The sequence below is a fragment of the Ammospiza caudacuta genome, chromosome 6 (assembly GCF_027887145.1).
Source record: "Ammospiza caudacuta isolate bAmmCau1 chromosome 6, bAmmCau1.pri, whole genome shotgun sequence".
Classification (NCBI taxonomy): Eukaryota; Metazoa; Chordata; class Aves; order Passeriformes; family Passerellidae; genus Ammospiza; species Ammospiza caudacuta.
The window spans coordinates 43,482,055-43,500,436 of NC_080598.1; the positions used below are offsets into that span (position 1 = coordinate 43,482,055).

At 44.7% G+C, this 18,382-nt stretch overlaps 1 protein-coding gene across 1 annotated transcript in view; it reads left to right on the plus strand.

Annotated features, from left to right (window-relative positions):
* Positions 1-18,382, plus strand: part of IFT43 (intraflagellar transport 43) — a 43,822-nt gene that overhangs the window by 17,111 nt on the left and 8,329 nt on the right. Inside the window, exons 4-5 of the mRNA XM_058807526.1 lie at positions 11,789-11,821; positions 12,314-12,360. Of these exons, the coding sequence (XP_058663509.1) occupies positions 11,789-11,821; positions 12,314-12,360 (80 nt within the window). The remainder of the gene's footprint in view (positions 1-11,788; positions 11,822-12,313; positions 12,361-18,382) is intronic.

Below are 18,382 nucleotides of genomic sequence, written 5' to 3' on the forward strand. Positions count from 1 at the left end.
AGTATCTGGACATGGTATTAGAACAGGTATGAAAACTAGAGGACAGTTCAGACTGGGAGGAGATTACTTGCTTTCAAATAGTTGTGGTTTTCTAAGCTTAGAAGTTATGCTGGTGTTGTATTTCGTATTCAGAGAGCTGAAGGGCTGAGCTGGGAAGTGATGTGAGATTGTTTGTGTACTTAAAGGCCTATAGTAAAAGTCTTAATATATACTTTGGAGGCACTCTGAGTTATGAAAAGTTATGTGTTTTCTTGTCTGAAACTGAGAATGGATGAGGACATCCAGAAACCTGTTATACAGTCAGTGTTTTTTGGGAGGGGAGAAAGATGGTCTGTATTCTGGGGTAGCCTTTCCAAAAAAACGTACTTTTCTGGGAAAATTATCACTCCATTTGTCTCTGAAAAATAAATAGTCTGGAAATCTGGAGACTAGAATAAAGCAAGGGAATAAAGATCTCAGCCTGAACTCCTGTTGCTCTCCAGTTTAACCCTGGTAATGGTTATTTTTCATAGGCTGGCTGCACCTAGAAGTTGTCATTGCAAAGATGTATCCACCTCAGGGTATTAAAAAAGTGCCATCAAAGATCCTGGATCTTTGTAGGACCAAGCAGAAGCTTTATGGAAATGTGACAGCAGACAAAAAGGTTCAATTTCATTGTTTAGTTATGTAATTGTTGGTTAGGTGAGGGACTGGGTTGGAGGTAATACATATGCAATATATCTGTGCCTAATGTGCCCTGAAGGACAGTGAACAAGTTCCTAATGTAACAGCACTGTGCCTTGTGCTATTTTACCATGTTTTCCATTGTTTGACATTACCCTATAGATTTGCAGCAGCTGTAGGTGGTGCTCCCCCAGCGTCTCAGCTGTGTGGGTTACAACGCATTGTAGGTGTCTGGAGTAAAGGCTTCTGTGCCACTGGATGTGGGTGAGCTGGAGAAGCAGAACAGGACACAGGGTTGCAGACCCTTCTGTCTCTGACAATCTGCACACTGGGACGTGAGACCAAGATGTGTCCCTTGCTCAGTCGTGCATGTGAAATGTCATATCTGAAGTGTTCATTTGTAGTAAGGGTTTTTATTGAGTAAATTTTATGAAGAAGTTTGTTCTGACTTTCTCAAGTCATATGAGGTACATATGAGGTTTTGTGCAACTAATTCCCCTGTATTTCCTTTCCTCTGTATTATCCCCAAGCTGATCTCTCTTCTTCTCTCCCTTAAAAAAGTCTGAGCTGCTGGCCTGTAGGGCTTGCTTTCTGACATATCCCAGGGTAAAGCCTTCATGTGAAAAGTCTGAGTCATCGGCTGATGTCATACCCATGTTGCTGTAGCTTTGTTGTTTCTGTTTTCTCAGGCTCTATCTCCCCACAGCTTTTTTACCAATTTGACTCAGTTTGGAAGCCCATCAAGTTAACTTGCTCCAAGTTCACTAGTGTAGATGTAGTTAGAATAACATGCTTCTGTTGTTATATCTGATTTAGGTTTAAGCCCTTTTTTGACAGTGTAACTGAACCTACACTTGGGAATCGTTCTGTTAGAAGTAATTTGATTTTCAGAACTGACAATGCTAAAATCTGATTTTTTTTTTTCTTTCACTTAGGAAGGATGAGCAGAGTGGATACAGTTAGATTTACTGTGTTGTGTAAATATATTGTGGGTCAGATGGAATACTATGGCCACTTGTGCAACGATCTTGTAGCTATTTATGTTATTCTTTCTCCATTTGAAGTCTTATATTTTAGCTCAGTTTCTGACAGATTCAGTCAGTTATGACTGTATATGTATTGCTTTTCCTGCAAGGATGCTTTTCTGCTATATTTCTAGTTCAGAGTCTTATCAGTATGAAACAATCACTTGAAATTGTTCTTTTTATTTCCATTTGGCACATGTTAGAGTAGAATTTAGTTTGTGACCTGTTGTTCTACCTTTGTGCTCTCTTTTAGTCCCTTAACTACCCAGCTCATGTCATGCTTATGTAGATTTGTAAATATTTTCACCATCTTGCTGATTATTTCCATCAGACTGCTGCTCTCCCAGATTGTTGCAAGATAGGAAGAGGAGGAGGATTCTTAAAGTTTTCCCACCTAAATTATTTTTTAAATTGATTGGCACAGATGATGTGTGAAATATAGTGTTTTATCATGAGTTCCCATAGCATTTGCAAGTGTCAGATTTTTAAATTGCTGAGAACTATCAAAATGATCTATTTTACTCATGTTTTCAAATGCCAAATGTGGGAAGATTACTTTGCACTCCCAGTACTCTTATAGAACAGTTGTCATTGCTAGGAGTCCCATTTTGTAAATCTGGGAAATGATGAGGACCACTGGTAAGTGTCTGAGCAAACCCCCAGGTCCTTTGCAAACAGCAATGAAATGGTTCAAAGTAGTGTCAGAAAATTAATTTTTCCATGCTGCCAGGGCCATCTGTACCTGAATCTGCTGTATCTAATTAAATCTGTACTGAGAAGAATCATTCTCTATGAGAAGAGGTGCTCTCATTGCTGCCCCAGTAAAGTTCTAGCCCCAGTATTAGCAGAAAGGGTACCAGCCAAGAACCTGAGCAGCCACTTGGGGCCTAGTAACCTGCTGAGACAAGTAACAGTAATTACAGCTGGGTTTTCCTGCAGAAGCAGCTCTCCAGCCACTGGATGGAGCCCAAGTGCCATTCTGAAAGCTGTGCTGATGTTCCTAATGACATCAGTGCTGACACTTGTGACAAACAAAGCAAGCTCTAATGTCAGGTTATCTCATGCATCAAAAGGAAGAAACACAAAGTGCCTGCCAGTGGGGGAAGGAAAAGGGAACTCAGTTTTGCATACTGGTGAGGATTTGATAAAGGAGAGGCACTTCCATGATTCATTTAATTCCAACTTCTTTTGATCTTGTCTCTCTGACTTTCCTCATAGAATTTCTTCCATTTTTCTCTTTATCAGTACTGTAATTTCTTTGCTTCTTGGGTCTCTTTCAGTTTACTCAGATGCTTGATCCCTTTGGTCTTGCAATGAGCCCCCTAAAATTCCTACAGCTCTGCAGGCAGCAGCTAGGGCTGTTAAGGAAATAAACACAGCTTGGTTCAAGTAGCCCTGCAAGCAAACACAAGTGCTGCTTTCAGTAGGAAGTCCCTTCCAGTGCCTGCACATGTACCTCATTTCTTTTACGTGGTTGATGGCAGGTTAGCAACAGGTGCTTCAGCTACAAGTGAAATTTCCCCTTTCTGACTGACAGGCCACACAGAGTTGGAATAATCAAGGCTTGTTTAGGAAAATGACTGTGCTGAAGTTTTTTGGAACAGAAGTGGTACAGTGTCCAGCAATGCATTTGTCAAGAAGGTGAATTTTAAGTGCCTGTAGGAAGGAAGAGGATGCAGTTGGGGTGACCTTTAGAGGAGGGTAACCCAGCCCCTCTAATAGCATAGATATCATTTAAGGCTCTGAATGGTGGGCAGTGGTGAGATTGCACCCTGGAGCTAGTGGAAAGTTATTTAAGAGATTAAGGGGTTTTATGATTCAAGGTCTCTAGAGATAAGTAAAGTTAAAAACCTCCTGTTTCAAGAATATGGGCTTAAACTATCCTGTATTCTCTCTATAAGAAATGACCCCTGAGAGTGCCTGGTTTTAGAACCCCTAGCAATCCCTGTCTTGCAGATGGGAGTAGTAAAGTGCTCATGAATTTCTTGGTCTGGGACAGTGGGGGAAAGATGTGTCATTGCTTCTGTTCTCTACTCCCAGTCCAGCAGTGTTGTGGTGAGTCTCAGTCTGGACTTCTCTGTGACACTGCCACATTAGGAGCAGGGCCAGACTCCTGGCTGCATGGGAGATGTCAGCCTTGCTCTGCAGCTTGCAGCCATCTGTGGATGTCCTCAGTGAAGTGAGGAGTATAGGCAGAGAGGATCAAGGCTGCCAAGTAAGGAGGCACAACTTAGAAGGAGAAGAAAGAAAAGGAAGTCTGATTAAGTTTTGTCTTGAAGTGTCTGTTTTTGGGTTTGTCCCTGCATTGATCTGCAAGGGAATGAGGCAAGTAATGGCCCCTTGGGGACCTTCAGGACTTTCCTCTCAATGTCAGCCGTCATTTTCAATCACCCTCTCCCTCCCAGCCATTAATTTTGGCCCAGGATCATGGGGACTTGTCCATCTATCACTCCTAATTGACACTAAATGATCTGTCAGTTTATTGATGAACGGCAGGAGTGGAATTGTCACAATATATTTTACTTTCTAACAACTCCTCCTGACAATTTTACCTTGTCCATCTCACTCTCCTCACATAAATCTCCATTGGCCTCTCATTCCTTCTCTTGGGCTGATGTGGTGCCAGCCACCTCCATGCCATCGGCACGCGTCAAGGACATCAAGATGGCGGTAAGCTGCACTGTGCAGGCCCAGGGGTGGGTTTTTTCCTCTCTCTCTCCCTGCCCCCTCCTCTTTTTTTTTTTTTTTTTTTTTTTTAATAGGCTGGATGTTCCAGGAATGCTAACAAGCCCCTGTCCTCTTGTCCCTTCATGTCATTGCTGGGGTGAGCTCTCCTTGGTGTTTCTGTTTAGACTCAGTAAAGATAACTGGCAGAAAAAGAAAAGTCCCTAAAAGACAGAAGAGTCACCTGAGAATATCTCAGTGCCCTGGCTGTCACAGGGGATTTTTATTCCTTTTAAACCTGCTTAGTGTTACTTGCAAGAATTTCCTGCAAGGGGAAAGTGTTAGACTCATGTCCATTTATGTCTTTGCAGTGCTCATAGCAGCATGGAAAAAGAGTTTTGCTTATTCTTTTTCCTTTTTTCTCCCTTTTTTTTTCTTTCAAGGTTTTTTTTTACCATTTAATCTTTTTTCTTTTTCCTTTTTCTCTCTCTTATTTTAACCTAGATTTGTTAAATTTTTCCCAGTTAGTGATGTTTTCTTTTTTCTGGAAAGGTACTGGGCAATGGAGGGTCTAGTAGGATTGCAGCCTCTTGCTCCCCTAGAAATGAAACTTGAACAACAAAAACAGAACAGAAGTGTGGCATTTTTGGTAATGGTCCATGTAAGCTGCTGAAGTGGCAGAGTATTCTCAGGGTGAAGTCTCTTTGACTTTTTTTTTATGATTGAGGACAAAGCATCTTCCTTATTTCTCTTCTTATCCAAGAAATTTCCCAGCAAATTTAGGGGATGCTATTATTGCCGTTCCAAATATTTCTATTTTAAAATAGCAAAACCTTCTTGAAGAACACATGCAACTTCCAGCCCTTTTGTATCTGTCATGGCCAAGGCTAAAAGCTTGTCTGGCCATTGTAGGTCACCTGTATGTTGGCTGTGGAGTCTAGCTTAGTGCAGTTTACCTGTTGAAAGGGACCTGAGATTACTTGATGTATTTGCTTGGCCCTATTTCCCCCTCTCCCAGGCCCCTTCCCCATAAAACCCCTCTACTATTCTCAAATTCTTAATCCAAGTTCTTAAATTATTTTCATCCAGAAGCTGTTGCTCTCAGGTGACAGAACAAGATACCATTCAGTTATAAACACCTAATTCTTCCTACTGTTTCTCATATAAATGTTTTCACTGAGGCCAGTCATAAGTGAAAGGTCTTTGAATCTGATAATCATGGGTTTGTTCTCTAATGTGAGATTTTGAAAAAACTCAAACAATCTTAAATACATTTTCTGTCTCTTTTAGCAGTCAGTTCTTTCCTATAACCATGAGGATCCAGAAGTGTACTTTTTTCCTTTAAAAGGAAGCTAAAATGCTCCTGTAACCTCAAGAGTAATTTTTTGTGCAAGTTGGGCTTTGTGCTTACTGGAGGCCAAGAACACGATCACTTGGATAGGAGCCCCTGTTCTCAGGGACCAAAGATATGTGGTGAATACCTCTAGAAACTGCAGCACTGCTTTCTGTTTTCCCACACAGCAGGAATTTGTATTGAGTGTTGTTGTTTTTTCTGTTGCTCAGTGGGAGCTCTGAACAGCTCTGTTGGTCAGTTCTCTACCCGAGAGCGAGAGGGGGAGCCCTGGGAACATCTGCTTCAGGGATGATGCAGTCAGTGGGCTGAGGTTCAGGGATCCTTGGGAGCACTCTCTGGCAGCTTGTTCTTCTGTGCCAGTTCCTCAAGTCCTGCTTGCCAGTGCTTTCCTCCTTTGTTGTTTCTGTTAAGCTCACATATTAGGACATGAGGAGAAACAAAAACACTTCAGTTGGAGATTAAGTGCCTCACAAGTCCATTTCAGCTGGAGCTGACTAGCAGCAGTGTCAGATCCCATCTCACAGAGCATGCCTGCTCATTGCTGCAACTATCCTCTTCCAGAGCCATGCTCTGGGGCAGTGTGTTCGGCGTGCACTCTGGCCTGCACAGGCAGCTTGGGAGGGGCCAGGAGGTGGATGGTAGGGCCATGACAGCTTTAAAATATGTGTCTGCCCAAAACCCCGTTACAGTGATACAGATAGCTGTGCATTCCAGGCCTAGGAGGTGGAGGGCTGTGAGGTGACATCCTACGATGAAAATAAAGGCTCATAAGCATGCTGAAATCAATGGCAAAACTTGCCTCGATTGTAGAGGATGTGAAGATTAAACTCCTTACTTTTGTAAAGGAAAACTTGGCTTTTCCAGGCTGCCACAGGCCAGGAAGAGAGGGTGGAAACTTAACAGATCAGAGCTCCAGGGAAGGCGCAGTGGAATAGCTGAGAAGGCACCTGTGGTGCTTTCCAGCACCGGTAGCAGTTCTAATTTACAGACAGCCTTGGTGAATGTGTCTTTTCCTGTGCCACAGCAAACAAGCATTGACTGAGACCCACCCTTGGAGAGCCCTGAGAACTATCAGTTAGCACTTGTGTGTCATATTGGATGTGGAACTTAGTTGTGCCTTAGGCTATTGAACAAGCTGCAGCTCCTAGCTCACCACCCACTCACTGTGGTGATGGGCACTTAAGGAACATTTGAGCAAGAAAATACAACGTCTTTTTTAAAATATTTTTCCCCTCCTCCCTCAGGCCTAGACCTGAATTAGAGTCTTTGCCCGAGAGGCAAAAGGCTTTGTGCCTCCCTGTGGGCTGGGCCAAGCCTTGGGTGTTGAGGTGGGTCATGGTTTTGGATGGAAGGCAGAACGCCGGCTGCTGCCTTGCTTCCAGGGCACCCAGCCTGTCTCTGCCCACCCTTTGATTACCCTAATGTCTCCAACCAAAATGCATTTCTGAACATCACGACCTTCTCCTTTCCCCCCCCGCCCCCCCCGTCCCGTTTCATTCTTTTAGCAAGAGGGATGCTTGGGGCGGCTTTCTGGTTCCACATGATTCGTAGCAGTGGTTGAGGCATGCCAGGAAACAGGGCAGCACACACACACAGATGAGTTTCTCCCCGCTGCCCTGTAAGATGGGAGCAGCCCTCGGTGCGCGCTGCCGGCGGGGCCCGGGCCAGCCGCGCTGGGTTACAGGCCGGCCCGGGCCCGCAGCGCCGCGCTTGCCCGGCAGGGGGCGGCCGCAGCCCGGCGATGCTGCGGCTGTGGCGGCGGCGCGGCCCGGAGCGGGGCGGGCACAGCGGCCAGCCCAGCCGGGACAGGCCCGCGCTCCTGGCCCTTTCTCCTCCTCCGCCGCGCCATACTGGGCGTTCCCGTCCCACCGCCTCCGAATGCGTTTTAGCAAGGTGCGGTAATTCCTTCCCTTCTCCTTAGCTGTGTTGCCCGCCCTCACACCTCCCCGGGCCGCATGAGAGAACCTCGGCTCCTGCACAGAGAACTCCTCGGAGCCTGGCTGTGGCACGGTGCAGGACGCAAGTGTGTCTGGAGCTCTCATGAGCTGTGGACATTAAAAGGTTTCAAGGACATTTTTCTCCATTCATCCCAGTTATGTCCTCTGCTAAAATAGGTTAACGGTGTCTAATTAGCCACTGCACATTGTCATGCTGCATAAAGATAGCATCCTGGCTGTTCTCTGAGCCCTGCCACTTTATCTCCATTTAGATCTCCGTGGTGGTCCATTTAATGAGAAAGAAACAGCTTTAACAAAGATGATGTCTACATTGGAACTGCCTTTCACCCTTTCAGCACAGAAGTTGCAGGCAGCTGTACATCAGGGCACTGTAAGAGTGGGAGTAAGGTCTCGGGTTTAGGGTTTAACCCGTTCTCATTGATGTGGACGAAGGATTCCTTGTGGGCAGAACTGAGCAAAGACAACACTCAAGAGGGAGATCAGATCTATATCCTCTGCCGCAGGGCAGAGCTAGGAGACAATAGGTATTCTGTACTGGGAGTGACATACCATGGGGTTACACAAGGACTGTCACGGTCTTTCACCCAGTTTCACAGCTATTCAATACTCTGAAATAGAGAGGGGATGAGCAGCTGTCCAAAGCCAGAGGGAATACTCTGAGCTTATGATTATGTTTAGGAGTGCTGATGGCCTCTCAGGGAAAGGGAGTTTAAAGGGAACTGTCCAGTGGATGGAGTTAGTCCATGTTCTTTGCCCCTCCAGAGGTAATGGACTTGGGAACGTAAGTGAAAAAACCAGATGTATCCCTGTCTCACAAAAATGGGGAGTGGCTGGTGTATAATACAGCAGATTGAGTGTATTTCTGAGCTCTGCTCCTGGGATGGTATTCCTTTGTTTATCCTTACTTGAGTGACTGTATCTGTAGTTCATATTCAATTGCTCATTTTATAGGTCCTTGTTGCTGCCCTCCCTGGGCTGTGCATGCTGCTGCAGCAGACAAAGCAGGGCAGTGCACTTCGTGTTGCTGAGAATATGAAGAAAGGGTAGGAAAGCTGTGTATGCTGGCTTGTCAGCTTCATTCCATGCCTGCTTTCACTCACCACTAGAAAGCTCATGAGATAAATGAAGAGGGTGCTATTTACCTAGACTTGATATTCCTGAAGGAGGAAACGTTGGTCTCAATGTGTAGCAATTGGCATTGGTAAGATGAGACTATTCTTAGGAAAGGATACTCCACTATTCTTAGGAAAGGATAATCCTTAAAGCAATGTGATAACATCATGAAGAAATCCTGTATGCTGCCCATAGTACTTGGAGAGCAAAGAGACAAGCAGTTGATTGTTTCTGCAGGAATACTATCTCTATGCAGCCCTCAGCTGAGTTTATGGAATGGACAGTATTGAAGGGGGGCACCTTTTGAAGATCTATTAATGATTTCTCTTGCTGCCTTGGAGGTTTTTAACCTTGGTACACGAGACAGAGCTTGTCTTTCCTCTGAGTCAGTTTGTTATGTAGATTTAGGTACTGCAGTTTTGCCAAAAAAGCAAAAGACTAGTTAAACCAAAAGTGTTTTGTGATTTTTTTTTTTTTTCCCCAATCTGAAACAAGAACTCAAAAAGTAATTTGGCACCAAACAAAATGAAAGGAAGACTTACTAAAAAAAAATAGAGGAAATAGCAGGTTGTGTGATATCTTCTTTGCTCGATCGTTAGGGCCACGGAGAGCGTAAAACATACAATTCCTTCCTGTGCTACAGAAGCTTCATACTATATTTTTGGGATAGTTTCTACATGTGAGTTCATGAGCTGACTTGAAATGCTACTTTCATCAAATATAATGCTGTGCCAAATCATATATTAACAAACATATGCAGGACAGGTGACTGGAAGCAGATTTATCTCTCCTAAACAGAAGAGCAGTCATTTCTAGCTCCTGCTCCAGTGCTGTTAGTATATGAATGCTCTGTATAAACTGCTGTACTGTCAGCGTGACAGATTTGCCTCACCCAGTGCCACCATTGGCACTGGTGGCACAGGGACTAAGGTGTTCTCCTGGGGGCACTGACCATGGGCCAAGCTTGCCCTGGGAAGAGGAAGGAATGGTCTTGTTTGATGTGGGAGTTCTAACACTTGGGCCAGTACTATTCCTTCCCTCCCTGCTGATGAGTTTGTTCCCCAGATTACTTTGTTTTCCAATATATAGTGCAGCTGTTTCATAATGAGGTATTTGCTTATTGTCCTGAATAAGTCCTTTCCTAACAACACAGAAAAGTTGAGAAAGCCCAAGTCTCACAACATAAGCAAAGCAGTCTCTGCCTCTAAGATTAACATGACTGCCTTCCCTGTGGGCCACCTGGATATCAGTCATGACAGGGAGCTTAGGAAGAAGAAACAGAAATTGCTTACAGGGATAGTACTAGTGACCTTTTCTCCTGGGAAGTATGAACATGTGGAGTGTTTCATTCCTGCCTGGAGACAGGAGCAAAGATGTAAGGAGTGTGAGTACTGAGGAAGAGAGTGTTACTTGGGGTTGGCCAATCATCAAGAGTAACAGGATTATGCCAAGAAGATGGTAAATTGAACCCCCAGGAAATCATCTGTGTGTGACTGTGCAATGCCATCATTTGGGATGTTTCAGCATGGAAAAGGCAAGGCTATGTGGAAACCAGTTCTGTGAAGGCATCAAGGAGGAATAAAATAGGAGAAATCTTGCATCATCTTTCTATCTCTATCTTCTCAGAGACTAAATGGCACTGGGTGCTGGTGGAGGGCTCTCTGAAGCCATCTATTTCTTTCTCCATAGTATCAGGAGGTTCACAAAAAGTGCTTTGTACTACCACTGGGAGAAGGATGGAGCTGGACAGTTCATCCTCACTGGAAGAGCTCTTTTCCCAATTATGCTCCATTTTTGCCTTTGAACAGAGGGTGCAGATATAGCTGAAAGCCCAGGTGCAGATGTCACCACACAGCTGCAGTTCTGATTACAGCAGTTGATATTACTGGGCTCAAATCACTGATTCAGACTGCAAGCTCCAGTGAGAGCAGTAGAAGTAAAGGGCTTTCTTCTCCTTATACCTCTTCTCTGTATAGCTAGTCATCCTCTCTGCCCTACTGCTTGCTCTTAGAAGAGTAGATTATTCACAAATGAGGACTGTGACTTGCTAGAACAGAAAGCAGATGAGGAGAGGCCTCTGCCTTGTCATGAAGTGCTTTGAAAAGAGCAATGCAAGGCAGTAAAGCAAGTTCTCTTACATCTTGGTGCGTCCTGGGACAATGCATGTGATAAGGGAGAGCCCCATGTATTCTTTGTCATGGCACCCTGACTTAGGGGATGGGAGAATATTTATTCCCAACACATAGACATGAAACTTCACTCTGCAAAATGGCCAAAGCAATCAGTGAGTGATGGAGTATCTGCTAAAAAGAAACCTGGCATTTAATTAACTTTTCAAACTGCTGGTTCAGCAATCTCCATGTTTTACATTTTGAATATTGAACAAGCGTCCCTAATCGGGACTGAATTACTTCTGGGCTCGCTGGGGTGGAGAGCAAGGGAGCTGCCAGTGCCTCCCCACCATGTTATTGTTATGAACTCCTGTTAACTCAGCCTGATCAACCCTGTTTTTTTGCCACAACTGCATGTCTGACCTGAGCTTGGCCAGCTCATGTGGACTCCTAACTTGAAAGGCAACGAGAAAGTCTTTATGCTCAACCATGGGGAGGAGGAAACTGTTGATCTCTCAGGAGTAGGTAGACAAAGTATAGCACCTTCTTCACTCGTTAATGCACCAACCTCTCTACCCAGGTATGGCCAGCTTTACCTGCAGCTAATGGCAAAGGGAATAAAAAAGTATCTGAGAAACTAAAGAACCAGCGAGTATGGTTCTTGCCATATCTGGGCATGGCCCCATGTCTTTTGGGCCCCAAGTGGTTTTGTTTCAGTCTGTTGCACTCAGGGACTTTTTGATACACTGGTTTAATAGTCACTCAGAACTCTTTAAGGTGTGATGTGTTGTATTAGACCTGATGCAGGAACTGTTTTGCACAATATAAATGATATGGGGAAAGGTGAAGTTTTTCATTTTCTCTAGCCTTTTCTAAATATAAGCCATCCTTGTCTTGCAGGTCAGGAAGAAAGCATGCAGAAGAAGTAGAAGAGTAAGTTCCCATTGTTGCTGAGACTTCTTCCACAACTTTCACATCTGATCTGATCATCTAACAAGTACACCAAGATCTGAAAGTTGGGAAGGATGCAGAGCCTGTCAGGAATTCATATCATGTGCCCTAGAATGGAGCAGGGCTGGTCATTCTATAGTTCCCTGGATATGGAGTAGATGATGGCTTTGTCACTCCCTAAAACGGAAAGAAGGAAAATGAGAAAGCCACGGCTTTCCTCCCACCCCAGGCCCTACTGCCTTCAGCCTAGGGGTTTGTCTTGGGTACATCTTGCTTAAGCTGAGATTTCTGCTGAGCCCAGCATTGAAGGGTATGGAAGATCAGTCTTCCATGCAGGCTAAACATACTTGGAAACTCCCTCTTTGACAGCATACTTGGAAACTCTTCTCCTTTGAAGTCTGTGGGGAGGAAGGGGGCACAAGATGATGTTTTTCTGGGCTTGCAATTGGAATTCTTTCTTGTGCTTTGCTGCAGCCATCGTCTCAGACAGCAGAGCCTGGAGGCATCAGATGATGGAGGAGGTAAGGTACATGACCACAAGAAGTGCCCTCATGCATGTCTAGGGGGTCTCCAGTAAAGTGAGCAGAGGCATCTTGTAAGAAATTGCAAGGAAATTAACCACTCTGGGGATAAACAGATGTAAGAGCTGCTTAGGTCTCCTCAGATGAATGAGGGAGAAAGGGTCAAGGAGAGGGAGGATGAGGAAGTGAACTTGTAGTCTAACTCTGGCTCTTCATGAACACAGAATTATAGAGGACCTTGGAAAGCAGGTAAGTGGCAAGGATGCACTTTTCTCTGTAATTACCTCCATGGAGAATAGTGGAGTGGGCAAAATGAGAGCTAAAAGCACAATAAAAGGTTAAGAAGGGAGAAAGAGGTCCCTGCTCTCCTCTGACTTAGGTGGTAGTAGGCTCTGCTAGAAGCATCTGTTTTCTTTTGTAACAATATCCTTGTTGCCTGGGGTTTCTGTCATGATGGAATTCTTAATTTAAAAAATCTGCTTGCCCTAATCCAAGATCATAAATCATAAACTAAACATAAACACTGGTGGGTAATCCCATTTCATCCCTTTACAGGCTGCTATGAAATCTATTGGATTCCTGACCTAGCACTAGTTTTCTTTATAGTGTATATTACCTGCTCTTCTAGGACTGGATGAGTCAAGAGAAATCTCAGGAAAAATCCACAGGATTAATTTCAAGACAAGCACTAGACAACTGTGGGGAGCACAGAAATTCATTAAAGCCTCTAGGAGGTACCTCAGTTTTCAAGGGCTAAGAATTTTATAGAGTGTATAAAAAGCTGCATCTGTAAAATACCACCAAGTATCAGAAGAATTATCTGGAGTCACAAAGGATCAGACATCAGTACGGTTAATGAGATTAAATGAAGACTTATTTGGGTCTTCCAGACAGAATAAGCATTGCAACATATGACTGCCAGAAGTGGCACCTTTATAGCATTGGCATCTTCAGAACAGACTAAATTTTCCCCCTGGGAAGTTCCTTGGGCTTCTTAAATTTCAGTGTATGTCACTGAGGCTGGTAGTCTGTTCTGAACAGCTCTGTTTGCATACATGCTGTCCTTTTTGTTGAACCTTGGTCATGCACTTGGAGGATGACTATCTTTGCTAACCAGACATAAAAATGCTTGCCACATGTTTGTTTGCAGCATGTGACTTTCAGCACTCCAAGACCTTGGGTAATAAATATAGAATAGAATTGATGCAGAGTTTGGTATGAGGACATATTGAATCCTAATAGACTTCACTTATTTATCTGTGTCTAACCTGTGGTTAGCAGCTGAATTTGGATTGTTTGCAAACTGCCATTTGGCTTTGGATTAAATGTATGCATTACAAGAAAGATATAGTATGGTTCCTAGCCAGGCAGCCTCTGGTACAAATATGCTGGGTTGTAGATCTACTTTGTATATAGAAAAATCTCTAAATGGATGGTGCATTGCATTGTTGTGTTCCTATTTTGACAGGGAGATTAGGCAGACTGTTCTGGGAGAGGAATTTTCCATGTGGGCTCAGCAATTGGAGTGAAGAAAAGTGATATATAAACAAACTCCAGAACATGAATAAAATTACTTTTTGGAATAAGCAGAGAGATACAAATAACTGCCTAGTGTAGAAGGCAGGGAGTAGCATGCTGTGGCTGTGCAGTAAATTGAGCTGCTTCAACCTCCCCTTTGCATAGAACTGTACTTGAGTTTGTGTCCTTAACTGGAACAGTAAAGCTCAGATTCTAAACAAACAAAAACCAAGACATTGGTGTATGGATCCCCAAGGATGGGTCACGGTTATTTTGTGCTGCATAATGTCTTAGCTTGTACACCTTAATATGAACAGCTGCGGTTGCGTAATGATTGCTGCTGTCAACCAATACATTTGGATCGCCTTCCTTTAACCTATTAAAAAGCTGAGCTGTACCATTCCATTAACATTGTTTGTCCCCCATCCAACCTTTTCATTAGAAGAATGAAGGACAAAACTATATGCCCTTAAAAAGGTGTTCTTGTGAATTTGAAATGTGCTTGTTTGTTGTGATTGTTTATACATCACTAACAGCCAAGGGCTCTGAGTTTGGAGTCCATTTGAGAATGTGTTTAAAAAGTACAGGGGCTGTAGAGAACCCAGTTTGGCAGGTGGAAGGTGGAGGGAAGTTTGCACAGCCAAGTAGAGACTTCTGGCTTGACAGGCCTTGTAGTTTCAGAAATAAAAGTAGAATTCTTTCACTGCTCCTGGCCTGTGTATTAAATAGCATCTGATTCCTTATCTCTGTGGGAGTTAGGGGGAGAAGGATGGCCACTTCTCAGGCCGTGTAGAATGAGTGAAACCATATGGGAGGTGGTAAGTGGGTGGACCAGACAGGGACACGCATGGAATGATCTGCAATTTCAGCCATTCGTTATGGTTGCACAGGGAAACCCAGAAGGTAGAAGACAGTTTTGAAAAAGTGCAGTGTCTCTCCAAAAGTAGCTCTGGATTATCTAGTTGATAGCTAGGTTGATTTCCTACAGCAGCCACCGTGCTCTTAGTGCCAACCCTCCTGAGCACATGCTGGTACTGGTGAGAACTGGGACACAGCAAAGGGATAATGCCTCTGTTCGTGGGTGTGTGCCCACTGGACCTTGTCATGGGGGACCAGGTCCTCTGCATGGTGAGAAACCTGCTTTAGCAGGATTTAATGCATCACACTTGAGGAATAATAAACCTTCACAAGCAACACAAAAGTGTTTAATTCCTAAAGGACAGGCCTAGTTAAGACACTTTTGGCCAGGGGCAATTGGGGGCTTAATGCTTTGTATGTAGCAATCTGTGCAATCTGAGAGAGAGGAGTTTGAGGGTAATTGCTCAATTTTCTGTCCATGTCAACAGGGAAAATGAGCAGCAGTGACTGAGCTCTGTATGGCAGGGAAACTGCTTGAGATGGGAGATGTGAGACCCTCTGTGGAATGTAAAAGGTGCTATCTGCAGCACACTGCTTCCTTTTCTGTAGCAGCTAAGAGCTTGTGCCACGTGCAGACTACCTTTGTCATGAAGTGGGAGGGAAGATGGGACAACCAAGCTAAAGTTGAAGGGCTTTATCCTCCCTTTCCTCCTTTTCCCCAGCAGGGCATAGAGGGCTTTGCTCATGTGTGTCTTTTCTGGCACAGAACTAGATAGGGCTATTTCCTGTCAGGGAGAGAAATGCTGACATTCCTCCCCCACCTCAGCAATCTGATTTGTCCTTTGGTTAGAAGTTTCTTTGTTTTTCCTTTCTTGTCCACCAGCTCGGCACTGCTGTGTTGTATTCCGTCTGATGTCTTTCTCCTTACTACTTTGCCCTTGGATTTTTCTCCTCAGCACTTTATGAGGACTTATTAGCTAAGGTTGTTATCCCTCTCCCAGGTATTCCCACATTGCCCCACCATCAGAAGTCCCTGTCTGCTTTCTCTCTGTTACTCTTGGGATGCATAGCTCCTAGAAAATGGCTTTTCTTGGAAGACTGGGATGTAATGTGTGATTTTCTGTCTGCAGGAACAACAGCTTGTTATTTTAAAGCAGATAGTGTGTGTGAATGAGACAGCTGATTGAAATGAAAGCCTGACTATGCTACACAGACAACTGGAACCTGACCTGCAGGTGAGGAAAGCTGCCAGGAGACAGTCGCTAGATCTGTGCCCTCAAGGCAGAACCCTTTCCTGCCTGCTGGGAAGCCTTCTCAAGGAAGCAGAGCTGATGATTAGACCTTTCTATGCAATGTCAAACCTCTAGGAGGACTTACCTTTCTGGCATGTGCCAGCAGCTCCTTTGCATTTGAACAGGATGAGAGTCCAGACTTTGAGTAACAGAGGGGAAGTGGGCAGATGCCATGGTCCCCAATCCTTCTGGGTAGTGATATCTGTCAGGTGGGAGATCTAGAATTCACGGCCATAAAATATCCAACACTTCTTGAGCTGCATGCAAATATACACCAATGATGATATTGTTCCAAAGAGCAGAGAATAGAGCACAGTGAGAGTTATTGTTGGCTCTGTCATTCCTGATCAGTTTTGCCAGTTGCTTCCCTGGTGAGCTGCTGTTTCTACAGGGCACACCAAGTACTGGTGGACTCCAGAGGTCATGAGCTGCAAGGACAGCTGCAGTGGCTGAGCGTGAGGGTAACAGAGGGCAGAATCTGCAGGAACAGTCAGGGATATGGCAAGCCTTCATAGGCTCAGAAGGCAGTGTTGGAGTGATTTGGGGAGAGCTAAATGGGTGAAAACAGTGAAATGAAGACAGAGTGAAAGACGTGCTGTTTTGGAAGTGGTTTGAATGGGCTGAATAGAAGGTTTTGAGGCAGAGAGTGTCAGTGGTTATTGGGTGTCTGTGACTCTGCATTTTGACTTCATGTATGCTCTGTCAGCACACCACAGCTCTCCCCTTTGCTGCTCCCCCACCCAATGCACTACTCTGAGTCTCAGTGCAAGGTCACTGAAGGGCAGACTTGGCCCAGCCTGATGGTTTCCGCTGAGCTGTTGGTCCAGGCCAGTTTGAACTCCTCCAATAATTGCTGGCATAGTGATCTAGAGCCTGTGGTGCTGGAGGAAAGCTCCCTCCTGAGAGCCACAGTGGGCAGGGGAGAGCAGAGAGTATGTCCTGAGAGACTGTCTGAGGTTCTATTTGAAGCAGCAGACCACTGGCCAAGGGTCAGTGGGCTCCTTAATTACAAGGAGCACACTCAGCTTGTTGAGGGCTGAGAATGACAGTCTGGGGAAGCATCTTCTGTTGCTAAATTCTGTGATATGGTGGATACACAATCATACTGGGTCTGTGATTGGTGAGTCCAAAAATGTATTTGACGGACTAGGTTTACCTAAAATGCCCTTTAAGAAAAAGCTCTTGAAAGATGATTACAGAATTGAGACCATCATTTAAAACTGCCTGAGGCAAACTCCTTTGAAAATTGCAGCAGTGGAGGGACAGAGAGAGAACCGCGTAGCCCTTGATTGTAGTGTCGTTCCCTTAGGAGCTGTCCCCCCTCCTCCTCAGTTTCTCATCTGATATGAGAGAAAGCAGCAGTAAGATTCCTCATCTGTCTTATGAAAATCCGATTCTGAGTGGCTCTGATCAAACCTAGCTGGCTGTCAGCAGCGGTGGCCTTGTGTGGAGGCAGGGAGGCTTCTGAGGAGTTGCTGGATGTGGAGGTGTCATGGGTGCTGCCGATCAAAGAGGCATTTTTTAATAAATATATATAAGAAAAATAAAAAACCTAAGAATTTAGCATAAAAGAAATGTAGTTTGTCTTGTTTTTCCAGTGTAACATGAAGAGGATGAAATAGAATCAGGCATGCCTGCTCCTGAACATACTTCCACAGGAGCATCCTGAGAAGCTGCTTTCCCTGCCCTAATAATGCTCTAATGCAAAGTCCCTTATCTCCAGCGTTGTTGAAGAGGGTTTTGTGTTTCTGAGTTCACTAGACCCTCTCAGGACACCACATACCTTCTCATCTGATGCCCCACTACCTTGTGAGTATGTTTTAGCAGGGGAATAGTGCAAAGGAACGAGGAACAGCCTTTGAAAAGAGGAAAACACATGTTACTGGGAAGGAGGGCAGGCGTAGTGCTCTGTCAGGGGGCTGTTGGTAAGACTGGGAGCTGTGTTATCACTCTAAATGCTGATAACCTCAGGAGCATGGTGGACTCCAAGTCCTGGGCCTGGCCTCCAGTCTCTCCTGTCTTCTGCTACTGCTGAAGAAACCTATGCATTAAGGGATTCCTCACCTTTAAAGCTGTCAGGGTCTGCCTCTACTTCTTGCATAAGTACAAGCCATGCTCTACTGCTTGTGAAGCCCTGCACTGCACCCAGCGACTCATCTGACATGGCTGTTCTGTGCCTCTCCTCACACTTCGAATGACTGAAACTGGGCAGGACCTTTGTGTCAGCAGCAGCCTTGGAAAGCAGCAGAAATGCCTGATGCCTGTTCCCTGCAATCTGAACACACCACACTATTGAGGCAAGTAGAATGTCACCCCCTAGCCAGCCATGCATCTAGCTGAGATGCAATATTATG